This window comes from Carcharhinus amblyrhynchos, chromosome 13, assembly GCF_965287045.1.
Source record: "Carcharhinus amblyrhynchos chromosome 13, sCarAmb.v2.hapA, whole genome shotgun sequence".
In the NCBI taxonomy this organism is placed as follows: domain Eukaryota; kingdom Metazoa; phylum Chordata; class Chondrichthyes; order Carcharhiniformes; family Carcharhinidae; genus Carcharhinus; species Carcharhinus amblyrhynchos.
This window is the reverse complement of record NC_137336.1, coordinates 25,888,897-25,912,376: the sequence shown is the minus strand read 5'-3', so window position 1 is coordinate 25,912,376 and position 23,480 is coordinate 25,888,897. Positions and strand designations below refer to the sequence as shown.

The following is a 23,480-nucleotide window of genomic DNA, read 5'->3' as shown; positions in this document are numbered from 1 at the left end:
ACAATTGCTATATAATTACTGACATCACTCAATCATACTGTTTAGCTGCTTTTAGCCAATAGTTGAGATGGACACATCTATAATAAACAAAAAAAAATGGTAAATAGGGTGATTGACCAAGGGGCAGACAATGTGGATTAAAGAGTAACCATAATGATAGAGACCACACTATACTTGACAAACCATCTTAGTTGGCTGATTGCTGCTCTGTGGACCAAAGAACCCTGAAGCCTTTTCTTTCGAGGCGGGTAAAACAAGCACTCATACTTTAAAATACTGGGGGTGTGGAGAAAGAACTGTAAACTGCACGAATGTCATAATTACCATCTTGGAACACTTCTAAACTGCTTTAAATAGAATGAGATATCAACACAACTTCACCTAGTTGCTTGTTGAACATATTATACACACACACACACAATGTTTTGATTAGCAAAGCAAATTTAACATACGTTGTTGAGAAATTATCCACACCTATAATTAAGGAAAAAGGAACTGAACATTTTTGAAAAATTTCAACTGATCAGAGTGCCAGCGTGGATTTGTAAAGGGTGGGTCATGCCTGATAAACCCAATTGAACGTTTTAGAGATGTGACTGAAATTGTGGACAGGAGAATATTAATGGATTTATAATGGACTTGATTGGGCAGTTGATAAGTTACCTCAAGTTAAAACTCATGGAACTGAAGATAAATTATTTACTTAACTGGCATCCTACAGGGATCTGTGTTGGGACTTCAACTATTTACTGTATTTATTAACTTATATGATGGGGTAAAGAGCTAGTATGCAAGTTTTCTGATGTCCCAAAAGATGAGCAATATTGTGAGCAGGATAGACAGAGCATAAAATTACATAAAAATATTAATAGATTAAGCGAGTGGGCACAATTGTGGCAAGTGGATTTTAAAATGAGCAAATTTGAGATCACCTACTTCAGACTCAAAGATAGATCAGAGTGCCTTTTGGATGGTGAAAGGATTTTGGGGTCATGTTTATTCATCATTAACATACCGTAGGCAGGTACAAAAATAATCAAGATAGCAAATTAAATATTGACTTTTATATCTATAGGACAAGAACATGTTACAATCCCACCTAATGTTAATAATGGTCAAGTCATTTCCCACAATGAAACCTGGCTTGATAGATCCTAAACTTCATGGAAGGCAGTTACTAAACACATCCAGGAATCTGCTTGTGTACTTCTAACACAAAGAATAAACATTATTAAATAAAAAAACTATATGCTAAATACAATCTCAGAAAGATTTCAAAACAAACACAAGTAAATGAGTCAAATCAATCATCCAACTCCTTCACCCCAACTATAATTTTACAGGTACATACAGATTCATTATACATTAATATGTGAATTATGTGATACATGTCAATTATTAGGTGAACTGAAGTCAGACCCACCACACTCCAAACAAGGTGACAGATATCACCAAAGCAGGATTCCAAGAATTTCTTGACCACCCAGACATTTTAAAGCCATGATCCAAATAATCTCTCAAACTCTCTTACACAAAGGCTTCCAATCTCCATATTTGATAGACTCATCCTTGGAATATTCTCTCCAACGTTACTTCCACTTGGATGCCTTTAATAAGGATCCGCCTCTAGGACTTCAAAACTCATCATCTGATGTTCATTTTCTCCATGCTGTCTGCATACATTCAAACTTCACCTTCTAAGCACACAAACAGATATTTGGTAATTCCAAGCAGAACACCACCACTCTGTCCATGCCTCTCAATCTTGTAGATTTCAATCAGATTGCCCTTCAATCTCCATCATTCCAGTGAAAACAAACCAAGTTTCTCCAACCTCTCCTCTTGGTAATGTCCCCTCATGCCAGAATCTTTTCTGTACTTTTGCCCTTACACTCACAGCAGAGTCACCAACCTTCAGCTGTCCTTGCAGACTTTTTGGGTCCTCTCAAGTCTGCTTTGCTTCAAGTCTGCTCACCGCAGCTTTCTCTAACTCAGAAGAACTACTCTGCCACTGACACGAGACATGTTTCAGATTCCTGTTGCTGTTCCTTAACTTGGACTGGCTTATGACCTCTTTTCATCCATCTGCCTGATTTAGGGGCTTCTTTTTGGTTTCAAATAATCACCCTGTCATGTCGTGCTTCTTGGGACACCTCTGAAATAGTATTCCTCTTCAGGTTGCCTGACCTCCAGTTTCACACTTCCGTTTCTGGGCAGGTGCAAGGCCAGTTCCCAATCTGAAGCAATTAAAAAAAGACTGACGTTGCACAGGGCCAAGTTGGAGCTGGATGATGTTAAAAAAAAATCAACAAACTGCAGATGTGCACCATTCTTCAGCTAATGCATGGGCAGAAACTAATGCACAAGCTACATCATTCCACTCCTGGGCAGGTTTTGAGTGGTGTCTTAAACTGTCCACTTGCCTGGATTCTAATTGCTGCAGCTTATGCATCAACACAGGCAAGCGCCATCACATAGTCCCTCTTAGATATTCTCTGGATTTCATAGAGGTTTAAGAGCCTCAGTACTCTTTTCAGAGAAAAGACTTGTTTCTCCTAGTGGATGGGTCAATTATCAGGGATAATTCAATTTAAGATGATTGGTGGAAGGATTAAAGGGACATGAAGAAAATCTTTCACCCAAAGAGTGATGGGCATCTGGAATTCACTGCCTAAAATCGGTGGTTGAAGCTAATTCATTCAAAAGGTACCTGGATCCACATGCAAAATGTTAAAACCTGCAAGGCTACAAATGAGGTGCTAGAAAGTGGAATTAAAATAAGTAGCTAGTTTCTTTTGCTCTTTTTTGGCTGGTGTGGAAACAATAGGTTGAATGGTCACTTTCTGCATTGTAATTTTTCTGTGTTCCATTATTTTAAAATTTTAATTTGCTTACTTATTTCGTTGGGGGAGTAAGGATACAATTCTCCTTAAAATATGCAGAATCTCCAGTAGCCAAACTTTCTTCAACAGTAATTGAGGAAGAATTCTCTTGACTATCTTGAGCCATATCCTCTTTCCTGGTGGGCTCTGAGGGAACATGTTTCACCTTTTACCACTGCTAATGGCTGCAAAACTCATTTCTTTTTCTGGTATAATCTTGAGAATGCCCCTGGAGTTCCGATTGCTGCAAATGGGTTCCCATTTAATTTCCAACAATTAGCTTTGTTATGTTCCATCTTATCACAATGGAAGCACACCATTTTCTTTGTATCCTTTTAGATTCTAGCCAACCTCCTTTCTCATTTGCGCCCATCTGTTTCTTCTCTAGAACTGTTTTATCGTTCATCACCAGATTTTCTATTTCTTCAATTTTCCTTTCGACCGCCCTATGACCATCTCCTCACACACAACTTCCTGTGTAATTTATCATAGGTATCCATTAAAACCACAACTTCTTGGAGTTTTTTTGCTTGACACTCCAAGTCTTATTGGTTACTGGAATGTTATTTCATAATTTTTCCATAATCATGATTTCCCCTCACTTTTACAACATTTTTTATCTAAGTGATCTGAGAGCACTTTTTTTCTCCCAAATTCTGTGAGGTCCAATTAGATTTATTTCTTATGGTCCTAACCTTTAGCCAATGGGCTTCAGGGATCAGTTCTAAACATCAAATATTGATGCTTTTAACACTTCATAGTTTGCAGACTGTTCTTCTGACAAACTAGTGTACACGTATACTGCTATACCTGACAGGACACTTCATAATATTAAAAAGGTCCAAGCATCTTTTGACTAATTCAACTTCATAGGTACATTTTCAAATGAGGTGAAATTTCTTTCAATGCTATAACCTGAAACATTACATTTTGGTTAAATCTAATTAGTCAGTGGAATCAGAATCAAAGAACAAAAAACAAAGAAAATTACAGCACAGGAACAGGACCTTTGGTCCTCCAAGCCTGCACCGATTATGCTGCCCAACTGAGCTAAAGCCCCCTACTCTTCTGGGGACCATATCCTTCCATTCCCATCCTACTCATGTATTAATCAAGACGCCCCTTAAAAAGTCAGTATCGTACCTGCTTTCACTGCCTCCCCTGGCAGTGAGTTGCAGGCATCCACCACCCTGTGTAAAAAAAAAACTTGCCTCATACATCTCCAATAAACCTTACCCCTCGCACCTTAAACCTATGCTCTCTAGTAAGCTTCTGACTATCCACTCTGTCCATGCCTCTCAATCTTGTAGATTTCAATCAGATTTCCCCTCAATCTCCAAGATTCCAGTGAAAACAAACCAAGTTTCTCCAACCTCTCCTCTTGGTAATGTCCCCTCATACCAGGTAACATCCTGGTAAATCTTTTCTGTACCTTCTTCATAGCCTCCACATCTTTCTGGTAGTGTGGTGACCAGAATTGAACACTATATTCCAAGTGCAGCCTAAGGTTCTATAAAGCTGCAACATGGCTTGCCAAGTTTTAAACTCAATGCCGCGGCTGAAGGCAAGCATGCCTATGCCTTCTTGGCTACCTTCTCCACCTGTGTTGCCACTTTCAGTGACCTATGTACCTGTACAAATCCCTCTGCCTATCAATACTCTTAAAAGAGTTCTGTCATTTAAATGAATATTTCTTATCTGTATTCGATGTTCCAAAATTTGAACGATCATTTCTTTCCTTTCTTTACGCCAAGGCATGTCATCTGATATCTTTCATGCTCTTTCTTCATTTGCTAACCTCTGGATTTCAAGTTTTTGCAATTCTTTTGCTCTTTCTGCTTCTAATTCAAGTTTTACCCACATTCTCTCTCTCTCTCTGTCACTTACTCAAGCTGTTTCATTTGCAACTGATTCTTAGCTAACTCTAGCTGAGACACCCTAATGTCAGATTTCTCCTGATGGGCAATTACTTTAAATCATGTCATGCTAACAAAATCCTGCTATTATTTCTATCTTCAAATTATCTGTTAACTCTCAGTTTAACATAGGAGGCAGAGAGTGGGGGTAAATGGGTGCTATTCGGATTGGCGGTTGGTGACTAGTGGCGTGCCCCAGGGGTCGGTGCTGGGGCCTCAGCTATTTACCACTTATATAGATGATCTGGAGGAGGGAACCGAGTGTATGGTGTCGAAATTTGCTGATGACACCAAGATCGGTGGAACGGCAAATTGCGCGGAGGGTGTGGAGAGTCTGCAGAAGGATCTAGATAGGCTGGGCGAATGGCCCAGGAACTGGCAAATGGAATTTAATGTTGGCAAGTGCGAGGTAGTCCACTTTGGTAGGAATAATGGTAGGAAGGATTATTACTTACGTGGCGAAAAACTGCAGCAAGCGACGGTGCAGAGGGACCTCGGGGTCCTTGTGCATGAGTCGCAAAAACCCAGCTTGCAGGTGCAGCAGGTGGTCAGGAAGGCGAATGGGATGCTGGCCTTCATAGCGAGGGGGATTGAATATAAAAATAGGGAGGTCTTGCTGCGGCTATATAGGGTATTGGTGAGGCCGCAGCTGGAGTACTGTGTGCAGTTTTGGGCGCCGTACTTACGCAAGGATATTTTGGCAGAGGAGGTTTACTAGGCTGATGCCGGAGTTGAGGGGGTTGAGCTATGAGGAGAGGCTGAATAAACTCGGCTTGTACTCGTTAGAGTTTAGAAGAATGAGGGGAGATCTCATTGAGACATATAAGATGATGAATGGGATGGATAGGATAGAGGTGGAGAGACTCTTCCTGCTCAGAAAGGACAGTAGGACTAGGGGGCACAGCCTCAAGATAAAGGGGGGGCAGTTTAGAACGGAGTTGAGGAAGAACTTCTTCACTCAAAGGGTGGTGAATCTCTGGAATTCTCTGCCCGTTGAAGTGGTGGAGTCTACCTCGCTAAATATTTTTAAGACGCGGGTTGATGGGTTTTTGATGAGAGGGGATTAAGGGTTATGGGGAGAGGGCGGGAATGTGGAACTGAGCCACGACAGATCAGCCATGATCTTATTGAATGGCGGGGCAGGCTCGAAGGGCTAGATGGCCTACTCCTGCTCCTATTTCTTGTGTTCTTATGTTCTAACCTTAGTCAAGGACTTCAAATAATATGTGGTTGCATCTTCTACATTCAGAAAAACCTTGGCAACGGTCAAAGTCACTTTGATAAAATATTTCACAGCAAATCAGATTCCCATGCGCAGTACCTCCACATACACATATTCACAGATCCCATTGAAATTCAACAATTTTTAATCGTGCAAGGGACCTCACCTCACTATGATCTCTAATGAGCCCCCACTTTGTTACAATCCCAGCTGATATTATACGGCAAAAGTCAGATCCCGGAGTGAAAGCTCATTTGATAGTTCTCAACCTTAGTTTTTTTTTAAGCAAACCACAGAAGGCAATTATTGAAGACATTTACAGGAATCTGCTAGTGTATTTTTAAACAATTATTGAAGACATTTACAGGAATCTGCTAGTGTATTTTTAAACAAAGGAATAAAATATTTATTAAACAAGAAAAATGAGCTAGATTTGCATGCAACAAAAGTTGGAAAAATTTCAGCATAGACATAAGTGAATCAAATCACACTACTCCTTCATCCACTAAACTTTTACAAATATATACAAATTCACAAAAGGTAAAACAATTTATATCTCATTTTGTGATATTCACAACAAATATGCAGTACGTGTAAATGAATAGATGGACCATAATTAGACACACCACATTCCAAAATGAGTGACAGATGCCACCAAGAGATTCCAAGAACTTCTCAATAGCCCAAGACACTTGTTACATCACGAGCAAACCAGTCTCACTGAAGGGCTTCCAATTTTCTCACTCCCAAGAACTCACCTAGGAATTCACTCAAATGTCAGCTCCACTCAAAAAAAGATTTACCTCAGGGTTTTAAACTCCATGTTCCTTTCCCTGGATCTCTACGAACAATCAAGCTTCAGTTTCCAGGCATACTTAGTTATTCAGCTATGCAATGCAGAACACTAATGATCCGAAGAGGACCTTAACCCTTACAGGAAGGAGACACTAATCTTTAGCTGTCCTTTCAGATCTTCTGGCTTCTCTCAAACTAGTTTGCTTCAAATTTGCTCACTGCAGCGCTCTCTCTCAATGAGCTAACTGCCTTGTTCCTTAACAGGACCCTGTTCAGATTCCTGTCATTGTCCTCTAACTTGGACCATCTTGTGGGACACTTTGGGACCATTTCCCTGTCCATCCCTCCCAGTGTCCTGCTCCATTTGTCATTTTCTCTGAAATGGCACTCTTCAGGTCACCTAACCTCTTTCACTCTTTCTTTTCATTCTGTGCGAGCATATGGCCAATTCCAATTCGAAGCAAAAAAAAACTCTGCAGCGCCATGAAATGGCCTGAAGATGTGAAAAAAAAATGGACAAACTGCACACGTGTGGCCATTCTCCATCCATAGCATCCAGAGAAACCTGGAACTTCCTTTGACCACTGATTTCATCACAAATACAAGGGGTGAAGTTATGTTTCCATTTCAAAGCAGTGGTTAAACCAACCACATCTGTTCATGACTCAGTTCTGGGCACTATACCATTGCAAGTAATAGTGGCCTTAGGAGGAGAGCAGTATAAATTTAGTAGAACAAGGAGGGATTGTATATACAGTTTTTTCATTCCCTGGAATTTATTAAAGAACAATTTTATTGAAGTTTTTGAGACCTTATGGAGAGAGAAAAAGAAAGAAAGAAAAGAAAGAGAGAAAAAGAAAGAAAGAAAAGAAAGAGAGAAAAAGAAAGAAAGAAAAGAAAGAGAGAAAAAGAAAGAGAGAAAAAGAAAGAAAGAAAAAGAAAGAAAGAAAAGAAAGAGAGAAAAAGAAAGAGAGAAAAAGAAAGAAAGAAAAAGAAAGAAAAGAAAGAGAGAAAAAGAAAGAAAAGAAAGAGAGAAAAAGAAAGAAAGAAAAGAAAGAGAGAAAAAGAAAGAAAGAAAAGAAAGAGAGAAAAAGAAAGAAAAGAAAGAGAGAAAAAGAAAGAAAAGAAAGAGAGAAAGAGAGAAAGAGAAAGAAAAGAAAGAGAAAAAGAAAGAAAAGAAAGAGAGAAAGAGAGAAAGAGAAAGAAAAGAAAGAGAGAAAGAGAGAAAGAAAGAGAAAGAAAAGAAAGAAAGAAGCTCATCCCCATAGCTCTTCATCAACCACATCAAACTCTGCCCTCCCATCCATATGCTGTGGCTTCTCATGCCCACCTCTGCCCTTCTACCCACTCATGGTCCTTCATGCGCCCTATGCCTAGCTATAGTGGTCTGTGTAAATAAAAGAAAGCAATTGATTCACAACTTTCTCCCATGTTGAAAAAGTAATTTTGTTACAAGCTGAAAGTGTCAATCATCCTTTTTAAAATATTAATTAAAAAAATGTATAAACTCTTGAAACCACTCAAACAGACATTGAGAATTTTCCTTAGCTGAAGAGTCTAAAACTAGAAGACACCACCTCAGAATAAGGGGCAGGCCATTTAAGACTGATATGAGGAGAATTTCTTCACCCAGAAGATAGTGTGTCTTAGGAATGTTCTGTCCCACAGGGTTGTGCAAGGTCAAGTTGGCAAGAGGTGTTAGATCCTGGGGAATTTGACGAGTCTTGGGTGGATGTCCTTGAATGGCATACCATCCATCCATTGTACCTGAAAACTAATTACATCCCAGGATCATAGGATACTGATACAGCTGCTTAAATATGTGTCACAGAACAGCTCAAGAGTTCATGTTTCAAGAAGAAAAAGAAACAGAGTAATGTATCTAAGTTTGCTGATGATACAAAGCTGGGTGGAAAGGTAAGTTGCGGAGAAAGCACACAGGCTGCAAAGAGATATGGACAGGTTAAGGGCAACAAGATGGCAAATGGATTATAATATAGGGAAATGTGAAGTTATTTATTTTGGTCGAAAGAGCAGAAGAGCAGAATATTTTTTGAAGGGTGTGCTGATGTCCAAGACAGCTTGGGTGTGCTCATACAAGGAATGCAAAAAATTAATGTGTTGGTACAGCAAGGAAGCTATTTTCAGACCACCTGCAAATTGTCTCAGATAGAACCTGGATATTAATGGGACAACCATGGTACATTGCTCTCTTCAGATTTTCAATTGTTGATCACATTCTTTTAAATTTCTTTTGAGAGTTTTCTTTGAGACCCAGTGACTTAATAGCGTGTGACAGGAGGCAAGACAGTGTGTGGATCAGGAGCCCTAAAAAAGCACAAGAGGATGGGGCTAGAGTTAAGAGAGGAAAAAGTGGCATGAGAAAGGGTGTGACAGAACAGACCCAAAGGCTTAGAGTGCGAGAAGGAGTGAGACAGATTAGAGGCTTGCTACAGTTGGTGGAACTATATGCATTCAGAGAAAATCAATTGCTGAGGTAATAGGGAACCAGGCAAATATTGGTTGATAAGTAGTGAGCATTTTGCTCATTTACCCTTTAAGAATCGGCACAAACTATTGTTAACTGCAAGGTCTTATAGTAGTAGTAGTAGTAAAGATTATTGGGAATCGTAGGGTTTATTAATTAAAATCCATGAAGTAAAAAAAAAATCAACAAATAATAAAGGGCAGGTGATGTGTTCCAGCACAGAATGTGGGAGTTTCTCGACACCAGCGTAATTCAGGGCAAACGCATCTGCAGTAAGTGTTAGCAGATTGAATGGCTTTGACTTAGTTATTGAGCTGGAGGCTGAGCTGTAAATACTGATGGAGAGAGAAGGAAGATTTAAAAATCCAAAGAGAAAGTCAAGGCACCAGGAGAGGATAGCAACGTTGGTAAAGAGGAGCATTCTTCATCAGAATACACAAAGCATCTACAATAAGATAGATCTTGTCACCAATACATACAAATCAAGGTTGTGAAATAAAACATTTCAGGGTACACAATATTTTGGAAAAACAGACAAAATGGCAAAGGAAGAGGGGGAGTTCCGATAGCAAAAGGATGACAAGAGAAGGGATCTGGCCTCTGAAATCATGAAGTAAAATCAGTATGGACGGAAATTAGGAATAGAAAGAGTCAAAAAAAAAAAAGCACTGGTGCAAGGAGTTTATAGGCCCCAGAGTCATCACTGGGCAAAATGTTAAACATGAAATCATTGAAGCTTGTAACAATGGCTACATAAAAATTGTGGGACTTCTTCATAGAGACCAGAACAATCAAATTGGCAAGGGTGGGCTCAAAGATGAGTTTGTGAAATGCTTTTGAGTGTTTCTTGGACAAATACATTTTTGGAGCTAACTAGGGATGAAGCTATCTTCGACCTCGTGTAGGTTAATTAATGTCACAGTGAAAGATCCTTTGGGAAATAGTGATTATAATACCATCATATTCCAGGTTAAAATTGAAAGTGACATACTCTGAACACAAAAAAAGAATCTTAAAAACTTAAGCAAACCCGATTACATAGGTGCAAGGGGAGAACAGACAAGGTGGGATAAAGATAAGTTTAAAGTTTATTTATTAGTGTCACAAGTAGGCTTATATTAATACTGCAAGTGTTGGGGTCCCAGCTAGTTCTAATCGGTATTAATGACTTAGATGAAGAAACAGAGTAATCTAAGTTTGCTGATGATACAAAGCTAGGTGGAAAGGTAAGCTGTGGAGAGAACACAGAGGCTGCAAAGGGATATGGATGGGTTAAAGGCAACATGATGACAAATGGATTATAATGTAGGGAAGTATGAAGTTATTCACTTTGATCAAAAAAAATAGAAGAGCAGAGTATTTTTTGAAAGGTGTAAAACTTGCAAGTTAAGAGACTTGGGTGTGCTTGTACAAGGAATGCAAAAAGTTACTATGTTGGGACAGCAAACAATTAGGAAGGCAATTGGAATGTTGGACTTTATTGCAAGAAGACTAGGGTACAGGAATAAAGTCATCGTGCTTGGGTTGTACAGTGCCTTGTTGAAACCATATCTGGAGTTTGTGTCTCCACATAAGATATACCTGCAATTGAGGTGATATAGCGAAGGTTCATTAATTGGCTCTTGGGAAGTAAGGGTTGAAAGGCTGAGCACATGGGTTTATTTTGTCTTAAATTTAGAAGACTGAGGGACAGTCTCATTGAAATGTACAAGATTCTAAAGCGATTTGTATTGGGTTGATGCTGAGAGATTAGTTATGTGGTCAGGGAATCAAAAATATGGGAGCACAGTTTCAGTATAGATCATTTAGCATGGAGACGAAGGAAATTTACTTCATAGCATATCTTTGGAATTCTTTGCCCCATCTTTGAATAAATTTGAGATGGGGACAAACAGACTTTTGAATTCCCAGAAATTGAGGGATGTAGGGAATAAACAGGGAAGTGGAGTCAGAGCCCAAGATCAACCATAATCATACTGAATCGCAGAGCTTGCTCAATGGTCTACTCCTGCTCCTATTTCATGTATTCTTTATAACTTCTGAGGCTAAGATGATAGTCAGTCCTGTTGCACATGCTTTTGAATTGCTTTTAGGAATCATGAGACATCTATCTATGCTGGCATTTTTATACAACCTTCCCCCACAGAATCTATCCCTAAGTAGATCAGGTACAACCAGGAACTCACCAGAAGAGAGGATTGAACATATGATGGTATTTGGGAATTTTTTTGGAAAGTAGGTTAAAAAAACGCATTTGGATTTTAAAACATTATGAAAAACTTGAAGAGTTGTAATGAAAAGTGCTAGTTTTCATACCTGGCAACCCAGTGCTGCTCTTAGGAAGCCAAGTACAGCAGGAGAGGCAGGAGCAGCCCCTGTTACAATCATTCTCACCTTGCCCCCAAGGCTATCCTATAGAAACAAATATATCCAAATTAGCAGAATGCAAATTGGCCGAAAACAAAAGCAAGGCATAAATTGCAGAACAGCTTTATTTTGGAGGCAGCTACTTAAACTGGTTTCAAAGTGCAATCAAAAATGCTCTTAATCTTTCAACAGAAATTAAAAATACTAAAAATTTGCATTTCTTTCAATCCTGAAAGAGCAGTAAGGAGGTGGCTGAGCCACAAAAACTCAGTATTGGTTGACGGTGCTATATTTTTAGCTAGCTCTATTTTTTCTCATCTTAGATCCCTCCCATGTGGCCCAAACACCAATTTGCAAGACTCCCTATGGAGCATCAAGCTAATAATCCCATTGTTAATGTCAGTAGGACTGCTCTCTGAAAAATGGAAATAAAAATAAACTTTTAAAACACTATCCTAAAAGTGGGAACTCGCACAGAACATTGAAATCAGTTCTCATATTGCAGTCCTTTGACACAACAGAAGGTAATTTGGCGATGACTGTAGCCAGTCTTTGTTTTATTAAGTGAGCCTCATGTAGGCTGAATGGCTTTCATTATCCACTGAATGCCATTTCTCATTTATTTTTATCATGTGTGATGTTATTATTGATAGCACACAAATTGTTGAAGATGATTTCACTGGTGTGCAGGAGAGTACGACATTTCCTTGCTGTAATTTAAAAAAAAAATCACATTTCTAATGGGCAAAAATACAATTTTTTGAATTAAAGATAAACCATTGACTTTACAGTTTTTTGTAATATGCTGACCTATATTTTGTATTAAAAAAATTTCAAATTAAGAGGTAATCTTAAAATGTACAAGATCCCGTAGGGATTTGTCAGGATAAAGGCTGATAGAATGTTACCTCTTGTGGGAGACACTAAAACTAGGGGACACAGTTGGAAAATAAGGGGTGAGATTCTCTGGTCTCCCAGTCACATGTTTCCTGCTGGTGGGAGGTGGTGTGTTGTTTGCTAGCAGAGGGATTTTCTGGTCCCGCCACTGTCAATGAATTTCCATTGACATCACCTCACTTTGGCAGGAAACCCGCAAACGAGATTGCGCTGCCAGCAAGGCCAGAGAATCTGCCAACCTGAACAGCCGGAGAATTCCGGCCAAGGTCTTCCGTTTAAGACAAAGAATTTTTCTGTAAGGGTCATGAATCTTTGCAACTCTCTTCCTAGAGTGTGGTGGAGGCAGGATCAATGAATATTTTTTATATTGAGGGAAGTAGATAATCAAAGGTTATCAGGGCTAGGTGGAGTGTTGCGTTAAGACCATAAAGAGATCAGCCATGATTTCATTGAATGGCGGCGGAATAGGATCAGGGAGGGGCTGAACAGATTCCTCCTCCTCCTAATTCACATGTTCAAACTGCAAGGATTAATTTTTCAGCACATCATTTTAGGAACCAAAACGTATTCCAAAGTGCTTTCCAGGAAAAGATTCTAGAGACAGGAATACTGATGTGTTAAGCCTTGTCCCTAATGGTTTCAAAGGACACTTGTAAAAAAAAGTTGCTCATTTTACCTGTATTTTTTTGAAAAAGAGTTTGTCCCATAGGCTGTCATTCCTTATAATGCCATTCCGCACTTCGATTGCCTTTCTTCTAGCTGCAAATTCCAGTAGCCAGCGTTTTACTGGTGTACCTGCTTGGCTAAATATCTAAATTAAATTGAACAAAAATTGTACTTTAGTATACCACATCAAAAAAAAAATTCACTTCATTTTTAAGCATTAAGGCTGTTCATTTGGTGGAAGCTGGGCGGAAGTGCAGTTAAAATTACCAGTGGGACCAGCCTGCTAAAATCCTGCTTTTCTCCCCAGAAGGTTCTGATTTTAACCTGCTCTTCTGAGCACCAGAAATTGTTGACGTCTGACTACTACCTTAACCGAAGGTTTGTGTGGGAAGCCAATTTGTTAGGTTTATCAGCTTGCCTTGCCCAATCAAGACGCTTGCTGGACTATAAAAGTAAATTAGTGTAACATTTTGTGTTTTAATAAGAAACATTTGGGCTGGATACTCAATGAATGCTTCTAAGCATAAACAACTGCTAAAACAGGCAAATACAAACAACAAGGCTCCTGAAAGCTAGTTTGAAGACTGCAGATGGGCTGTCTCGACAGAGTTGTGGAACTGTTCATGGGAAACGGCATATGGAAAGATTGGGAGGATGATACAAAAGCCTGGTTGATCAAGGACAAATGGCAGGGACAGATGCATTAGAAGCTTATGGAAGGTGAATGATGTAAAGAATTGTAACTAACAATGCAGAAACCACTGGTCTTGCAACACTGCAGCATTGATGTCAATGTCCATCCATTCCAGGCACATTAGCGACCTTAATAAATTATCCTAAAGATAGTGTTAGGGATGCATGATTGAAGATCCCACACAAAGGGAAAATGGAACCAATTACTACAAGGTGTTGCCCGCCTCTCATTCATCATTCTCCTTCCATCAATGCCACATTGGCTATAATTTTACCTGCACTAAGTTACAAACCCCCCATTTCCATGCATCAAATATATACTTATATTCAAATTCCTCTGTGTTCTCTTCCCATTTTACCTTTGTTATCTCATATCTCATCTAGTCTTATGGCTGTCCAAATCCTTCAGTCCTAATTCTAGATTTCTCTACATCTTCCCCACCAGTGGTCAGAAGATAGCGCTTTATCCCAACCTCAAATTCATGCTCTCAAGTCACATGGTATCTATTCCCCTGTACATCTTTTAAAATTTATTTTAATTTTATTCACCTCTTTATGAAGTTCTTTTCAATATTTCTTGATTTTCCAGGCACAATATAAATGCAAGCTACTCTTATTACCTTGTATCATACTATTTATAGACTGAGTGACACTTACTAAATTGTGAATTATTATACAATAGAACTAACCTTATCATACATTCGATTTAGCAGTCTTGGAACAACAGGAAAAATAGTTGGATGAAGAGCCTTCATATCATCAGATAGGAGCCTAATGTCACCTTGGAAGAAACCTATCCGGCCTCCATGGCATATAACTACAGACTGAAAGAAAATGAAATCATATTTAATGAAAATAGACCCAATAATGCCTTTATACCAATTGTTCAAAGCACCTCAGGTTAGCCACGAGCAGAGAGAATGTTTGCAAGTGGACAGTCTATGGGGGAACATTTGACTAAGAGTGTGCATTGTATCCTAAGGTTTAGATTAGTAAAGAAAAAGGAACAATCGTAAGTGAAATTTCTAAATTGTTTAAAGAGTATTGTTTTCAGTGGGATCAGGGGGATCTAGCTAGGGTAAAACTAAACCAAAAATTGACAGCAAAACTAATGGAACAATGGGTGATCTTTAATGAGATGTTCCAGGTACAGGCCTAGGTACATCCCAACAGGAAAAAAGGAACCATGGAGGAACCAATGCCAGAGATACTTGGATGATGATGGAGATAAATGCTGGACGGGAAAGCCACATTAGAATTTTAAAAAGGTATCTGGATCTGCACCTCAAGGGAAATTAAAAGGGAAATTAGGAGAGCCAGAAGGGGTCATGAGAAGACCTTGGCGGGTAAGATTAAGGAGAATCCCAAGGCCTTCTATAAATATGTGAAAGGTAAAAGGATAAGAAGAGAAGGGATAGGACCTATAAAAGGTGAGGGGGGAAAGGTTTGTGTGGAACCAGAAGAAATGGCAGAGGTGCTTAACGAGTACTTTGCCTCAGTATTCACAGTGGAAGCCGATCTGGGAGATTTTGTTATGGATTTCCAGCAGATGGAAAGGATTGAGTACGTGAATATTAAGGAGGAGGATGTGTTGGAACTTTTGAATTCCATCAAGGTAGATAAGTCGCCGGGACCAGATGGGATGTACCCCAGGATACTGTGGGAGGCGAGGGAAGAGATTGCAGAGCCCCTGGCGATGATCTTTACATCGTCAATGGAGACAGGAGAGGTTCCAGAGGATTGGAGGATTGCGGATGTAGTTCCTATTTTCAAGAAAGGGAACAGAGATAGCCCGGGAAATTACCGACCGGTGAGTCTAACCTCAGTGGTTGGTAAGCTGATGGAGAGGCTTCTGAGGGACAAGATTTACGAACATTTGGAGAGGTTTGACATGATCAGGAATAGTCAGCATGGATTTGTCAAGGGCAGGTCGTGCCTTACAAGCCTAGTTGAGTTCTTCGATAATGTGACTGAACACATTGACGAAGGAAGTGCCGTAGACGTAGTGTACATGGACTTCAGCAAGGCGTTTGATAAGGTCCCCCATGCAAGACTTCTTGAGAAGGTGAGAGGCCATGGGATCCAAGGGCCTTTGGCCTTGTGGATCCAGAACTGGCTTGCCTGCAGAAGGCAGAGAGTGGTTGTGGATGGGGCTTTTTCTGAATGGAGGTCAGTCACCAGCGGAGTGCCTCAAGGATCTGTTCTGGGACCCTTGTTGTTTGTCATTTTCATAAATGACCTGGATGAGGAAGTGGAGGGATGGGTAAGTAAGTTCGCTGATGACACGAAGGTTGGTTGTGTTGTGGATGGTCTGGAAGGATGGCAAAAGTTGCAGCAGGACATAGATAGGATGCAGGACTGGGCGGAGAAGTGGCAGATGGACTTCAACGCAGATAAATGTGTAGTCGTCCATTTTGGCAGAACCAACGGGATGAACGAGTACACTATCAAGGGCAGAAGTCTGAGTAGTGTTGAAGAGCAGAAGGATCTTGGGGTCCGGGTCCACAGGACTCTTAAATCGGCTTCGCAGGCGGAGGAGGTGGTCAAGAAGGCGTATGGTGTACTGGCCTTCATTCATCAAGGGATTGAGTTTAGGAGTCGGGAGGTAATGCTGCAACTTTATAAGACCCTTGTCAGGCCTCATTTAGAGTATTGTGCGCAGTTCTGGTCGCCTCACTATAGGAAAGATGTAGAAGCTATCGAGAGGGTACAGAGGAGATTTACAAGGATGTTGCCTGGACTGGGAGGCATGCCTTATGAAGTTAGGTTGAGGGAGCTGGGACTCTTTTCCCTGGAGAGACGAAGGTTGAGAGGCGACCTGATAGAAGTTTACAAAATGTTGAGAGGAATAGATAGGGTGGACTCTCAGAAGCTATTTCCCCAGGTTGAAATGGTTGCTACGAGAGGACACAGATTTAAGGTGCGGGGAGGGAGGTTCAGAAGTGATGTTAGGGGTAAGTTTTTCACTCAGAGGGTGGTGAGTGAATGGAATCGGCTGCCGTCAGTGGTGGTGGAGGCGAACTCGCTGGGGTCTTTTAAAAGACTTCTGGATGAGTATATGGGGTTTAATGAGATTGAGGGTTATAGATAGGTCTGTAGGTTGGTAGGTGTTGATGTGATCGGCACAACTCGTGGGCCGAAGGGCCTGTTTGTGCTGTAGTGTTCTATGTTCTATGTTCTATGCTGTAAACTATAGGTCTACGGACAGACTACAGAAAGGTGGGATTAGAAAGCACACCTTAGAAAGGGTGTCCTTGGCCTAGCATGGACAAGATGGGCCAAATGGCCTTCCTCTGTGCTGTAACTTTTCTGTGGACACCATCAACCTCAAGAATGGGTAATCTTAGGCATATGTTTACAGACAGATGCAAAGTACATGAGACAAACAAAATATTACTTTCAAGTCTGCCAGATTATAAAACAGGATTAGCTTCAGAAATATCTAGATGTTGTTATAGGAAAATTAAAGGGTTGATATTCTGGACAGATCATGTGCTGAATTACCATTGTCCTTCAATTCTGATTTGTGGGCACATTAAACTGAACTCAGCCATGATAATTGAGGGAAAAAAAGCATCATGTTACATTGACTTTGAACAATTTGTTAAGCTGTGTATGACAATATTGATATAGACTATCCACATAATCGCAAGCAATGTATTTACAAGATAATGAAATTGAAGAATCTTAGAAGGCACAAAAACATACTGTTATCAATGGCCATAGTATGTTACTTTTCTAGTCTGTTAATAGACAAATTCTGCATTAGTGGAAGCCTACACTGCTCTTCACCAAGACTTCACTGAAAAGCAGGAAAGATAGAACAGCAAGTTAGTGCAGACTTTTGAAGATGTGATGAAGAGTGGCAGACATTAGTTTGTTGCCCATATAAACACAATGGGCCATTCTTACCTGTACCATTCTTTCAAACATGTGTGCTAATGGCAAGTAGGAAATATGTACATCATCAGATGTAGGCAGCCATTGACTCTGTAAAACATAACGAGTGGCACAAGCATGATGAGATAGACCCTTACCTGGATAACTCTCTCAAACATGTGCGCCAGAGGCAAGAAGGAAATAAGGACATCATCCTGTCTTGGAAAGATCACTTTCTGCAGAGGGTATGAGGGAGTGTGAGACAGAGGAGAATACACTGACAGAGAGACAAAGAGAAAGTTACAAGAGAAAAGAAAATGACACTAGAAGAAGCGGACATGATTTTAAGGGGCTGTTATCTAACAGAGTATGTGCATAAGATATGAGGTTAGTAACACCTCAAAACGCCGCTGTCATCACAACACACTTTACAACTGCAAACTTGACCAATACGGTGAAAGATCGATCAAATCTGAAAAATCAACACACAGACGGACAGGCAGACAATCTTAACCTGCTGAATATTGCCAATGTTTTGATTTTATTTCAGATTTTACTGTCCGTAATATTTAGGCTGTATATATTTTAATGTATACATTTTAAAATTAACATTTTTCTCCATTTTTAAGGTCAGCTTCCTCAAAATGTGCTGTTCCCTTGACTCCTGGCCAACAGGCATGTGTTAGTTTACTTTACAACCGATTGAAATGATGGTAACCACTTAAATTTTTCTTGCCTCAAATAAGGGAAACTCTTATGGCTAAATCAATAGCTTGCCACATAATGAACTGTTATCAAAAGCTAGAAGAAAAGCAAATTACTGCGGATGCTGGACTTAAAACATCAGCTCTTTTCTCCCCTTACAGATGCTGTCAGACTTGCTAAGATTCCCAGCATTTGCTGTCAAAAGCTACATTGCTTCACAAAAGACTATTGTTATTAACGGCTACAATTCCCTCCTTCACCACCTCATCCCATCCCAGCTTTTTGCAATTGCCTGCAATATCAGACGTCTAAACTGGCTACGCCTCAGCTACAAGTTGGGTGTAAATGATGCCATTGACATCACAGCTAAATGTTCAGAACACTTTGTAACATAGCCCCTTTAAGAGTAAATAGATCAGCACCACAGCAAACAAATAGCGGCATGCAAAATAATAGCCAACACAAACATTGACAATTTACCAGTCTTGAGGTTTTCAATTCAAACAACAGAAAATGTCTTTCAAATGACATTTGGAAAAAACATTTTTTTAATTTAATTCAGCTTCTCTCATTAGGTTTTGTCTGTTTCATATTTAATTTTCTCTAGTAAAATAGGGATAGGTAACCTGCTTCCAGGCTCAGCCAATGCTAACTATTCAGCCGCTGACAAGAAAGCGTGCATGAGAACTGTGCACCTGCTCTAGATATTTAAAATTACTGCTTGTGTGTCATATTTGCATTGCAGCAGGATGCAGCTGGAGACAATTACAGTAAAGGCAAATATTCAACATGTCAGTCTGGCATAGTAACCTAGTGTGAAATGCAAAAGTAAGCTGGCCAGAATTGTCAACATTGCAGGCAAAAATCATTGGTAAACAGAAGACACAGTTCATTAATCTATTTAGTGATGCAGTTAAGAGGAGAACTCAGGCCATCATTGGTGATCCCTCTCACTCTTTATATCAGTAATTTGAAAGGTATCCTTCAGAATACCTACTGCCAGGAAAAATCTGTTCAAGAGATCTTTTGTTTCCAATGCTATAAGTTTACTAAATAACAATGTGAACTCGAGCCACAGTTTTTATTTATTCAACTGCATTAAGTGTGTTATGGTAGAGAGCAATGTGTTATGCATGTGTGGTATGGATGTGTGTTATATATGCACAAAATGTACGAATGTAGGTATCCATGAAATATTCACTGCTTTTAAACTAAATCACTGTATGAGCATACTGGAGGTGAAGCCAAAGATAAATTTCCACTTATGCATAAAGTTCATTCTAACTTCGTCAAACCCACCAGTAGGAACACAAATTTTCTACAGCTGTCATACCAATATTCAAATCACAGATCTCTTGTTCGGCAAAAGGAAAAAAAAAACAAATCTGAAGTCACGTGCCATTATTAACTCGAGAAAGCACAGTTTCTTCCCCTCTCAAATGTAGGAAAAATATCTGGTTGCTGATCATTTCCTCCATTAGATTCTTGAAGGTTACAGCCCTTACTTAACCATTGTGCATTGCAATAATTTGACTTTAAATATATGCAGCTAAAGAATTTTTTAAACATTTGTTCTCTGAGTTTAGTACATCAAGTGCAAAGATGAGTAATATATTTTGTTTTCCACAACTAATTTCAACACTTCTGAACTAAATTGTGAGCCAAATTGCTTCAGCCCTCCTCTGGCAAAGAAATAGTCAATTTTTTTTTGGGGCCACATAATTCAAGGATAGCGAGTGTGGAGGAACAATACTTTGTGACAAAATCCATTTCTGCTGATGCTCTCATTTCTGGCAGGGATAAGACATTTCTGATAGAGGAGAGTGATAATTTTCTGTATGCCCTCCCCAGTGCATCTTATTTAATTTAAGAACATAAGAACATAAGAAATAGGAGCAGGAGTAGGCCATCTGACCCTTCGAGCCTGCCCCGCCATTCAATAAGATCATGGCTGATCTGTCGTGGCTCAGTTCCACTTTCCCGCCCTCTCCCCATAACCCTTAATCCCCTCTCTTATCAAAAACCCATCAACCCGCTTCTTAAAAATATTTAGCGAGGTAGACTCCACCACTTCAACGGGCAGAGAATTCCAGATATTCACCACCCTTTGAGTGAAGAAGTTCCTCCTCAACTCCGTTCTAAACCGCCCCCCCTTTATCTTGAGGCTGTGCCCCCTAGTCCTACTGTCTTTTTTGAATTCAATAGTTCCCAAAACGATTGAGGGGAACACAATGCACAATTATCATGGTTCTGTTCAACATGGATTTAGAGCTTTGTGCTGCTTGCCACCTTAAATAATTTCAGTGATCAGTGATAAATATGGGATTGAGCTGCAGAGCGTTTCAGGTGGTGACTGATATTGTAAGTGGCTAGCGTCAGTAAAAACACTGCTTAAAGCCAGTCAGCAACTTTCAAGGGAGGTGTACTATGGATGGGCTTGGGACACGTAGCTGTGCAGAAGTGAATCGGACATGTAAAACATTGAAGAATGGCATCATATGAAAGACAGGCAAGTGCTAAGGTTTTTGGACACTGCACTGAGGTCTCAATGGATAGGAGAAGGATGTCCTATATCCACGAGGTGCCAAGAGACTCTCCAGATGCACATTCAGAAGCCAGTGGGAGTAGAGAAAGCTCAATACTCCGAGGACTTGAGGCAATGTTGTAAGAATTTCAATAGCCTCATGAATGGTCAGTGAATAAATCCACAAATATCATATTCAACTAGCCATATCAGCCCCAGACCAATGCTTCTCAAAACCTTTTCCACTGTGTGCTTCCATTTTAATACTTCACACTTGGTGCATCCTTGATATTCAAAAGGAGAGAGGGGATTGGTTGGGAATGAGAGGAGTAAAAGAGTTGAGTGGGGAAGAGTACTGACCAGGGTTAGGGGAGTTTAAACACCTGGATTATTGGCACACGGTTGTTCGTCCATCGTCATCGATGAGGACCTCGACACCATTAGTCATTGAGGCTGGTTGCAGCGTGTCCGCAGATGACTGATCAGGCCAGTTCAGGCATGGAATGTCCTGGCACATATTGGACAGACTTGTGTAGGCACCGAGATTGTTGCACTGGTGGCTGTGGACTTGCACAGCTCGTGCTTAAGTTGCACTTTAGCAATACATCTTGCTTTGTAAGCTTGACAGCCTTTATGGATGAGGCAGCGCCAGGTAGGGCGGTTTTGTGCCAGTGTTTCCCAGGTGGTCGTGTCTATGTCAGGTGACTTCAGGGAGGCCTTGAATGTGTTTTTGAAATGTTTCTTCGCCCTCCATGCGAGCGCCCTCCAGCAGTGTTCCCCAAAAAGGAGTTGCTTGGGATTGTGCTCGCCTGACATATGGATGACATGACCTGCCCACTGGATCTGCGCTCTCAGTGGTGTGTGGACTGATGGTAGACTTGCTCTAGAGAGAACTTCAGTGTCTGACACTTTGTCTTGCCATCTGATGCATAATATTCTGCAAAGACAAGTCGTGTGGAAATGATTGAGCTGTCTTGCATGCCTTTGATACACAGTCCATGTTTCACAGGTATACAGGAAGGTAGTGAGTACCACGGCGCTGTAGACCTTCAGTTTTGTTGCTGGGCTGATTCCTTGATATTCCCATATACTGGAGCGCAGTCTACCGAAAGCAGAACTTGCCTTTGCTAGTCTACAGTTTACTTCTGCATCAATAGTCACTGCTTGGGAAAGGGTGCTGCCAAGGTAAGTGAACTGGTCCGCTGCCTGTAGTTTCTGCCCTTTGTGATTATGGGTTCTGTGTATGGTGCATGAGGAGCAGGCTGGTGCATGACTTTGGTCTTTTTAATGTTGATGGTGAGTCCAAAGTTATCACAAGCCGTGGAAAATACGTCCATACTGTCTTGCATCTCTGGCTCTGAGCCAACACACAGGGTGCAGTCATCGGCAAACAGGAAGTGTCTCAGAACAGTCTCCTTCACTTTGGTGGTAGCTTGAAGTCTCCTCAGGTTGAAGAGCTTCCCATCCACTCTGTACTTGAGGCTGACTCCAGCACTGTCCTGGAAGGCATCATTCAGCATGGCAGTAAACATCATGCTGAACAGTATGGGTGTGAGCTTACAGCCCTGTTTGACACCACTGGGAATGCCTCAGAGGATTCTCTGCCATCCATGACTTTGGCCATCATGGAGAGGTAGTGCTTGATAGACTAACAGGACTGAAGGTAGACAAGTCCCTGGGACCAGATGGAATACATCCCAGGGTTCTGAAAGAAATGGCAGAGGTGATAGCGGATGCCTTAGTAATTATTTATCAAAATTCGCTGGACTCCAGGGAAGTGCCGGAAAATTGGAAAACGACTAAAATGGTACGCCGCTGTTTGAAAAAGGTAGCAGACAAAAGGCAGGGAATTATAGGTCGGTTAGTCTAACGTCTGTAGTTGGAAAAATGCTAGAATCCGTCAAAGAAGAAATAGTGAGGCACCTAGAAAAGAATGGTTTGATTGAGCAAATACAGCACGGATTTGTTAAGGGGAAGTCATGTTTAACGAATTTATTGGATTTCTATGAGGATGTGACTAGTGAGGTAGACAGAGGGGAACCGGTGGATGTGGTGTTTTTAGATTTCCAAGAGGCGTTTGATAAGGTGCCTCATAAAAGGTTGCTGCAGAAGGTTAGGATACACGGAATTGGGGGTAAGGTGTTAGCGTGGATAGAGGATTGGCTGTCTAACAGGAAGGAGAGAGTTGGAATCAATGGGTGCTATTCTGGTTGGCAGTTGGTGACCAGTGGAGTGCTGCAGGAATCAGTGCTGGGGCCTCAACTGTTTACCATTTACATAGATGGTCGGAGGAGGGTGCTAAGTGTAGGGTAACGAAATTTGCTGATGACATGAAGATGAGTGGAAAACCAAATTGCGTGGAGGGTGTGGAAAGTCTGCAGAGAGATCTGGATAGGCTGAGCGAGTGGGTGAGGACCTGGCAGATGGAGTATAAAGTTGCAAGTGT

The 23,480-nt window shown here is 40.6% G+C and overlaps 1 protein-coding gene across 1 annotated transcript in view; it reads right to left on the bottom strand.

Moving 5' to 3' along the window:
- LOC145351782 (long-chain-fatty-acid--CoA ligase 6-like) overlaps positions 1-23,480 on the bottom strand; it is a 137,322-nt gene that overhangs the window by 21,938 nt on the left and 91,904 nt on the right. The window contains exons 11-14 of the mRNA XM_080201407.1: positions 17,964-18,041; positions 14,616-14,750; positions 13,244-13,378; positions 11,620-11,715 (exon numbers count right to left, since the gene is read on the bottom strand). Of these exons, the coding sequence (XP_080057533.1) occupies positions 11,620-11,715; positions 13,244-13,378; positions 14,616-14,750; positions 17,964-18,041 (444 nt within the window). The remainder of the gene's footprint in view (positions 1-11,619; positions 11,716-13,243; positions 13,379-14,615; positions 14,751-17,963; positions 18,042-23,480) is intronic.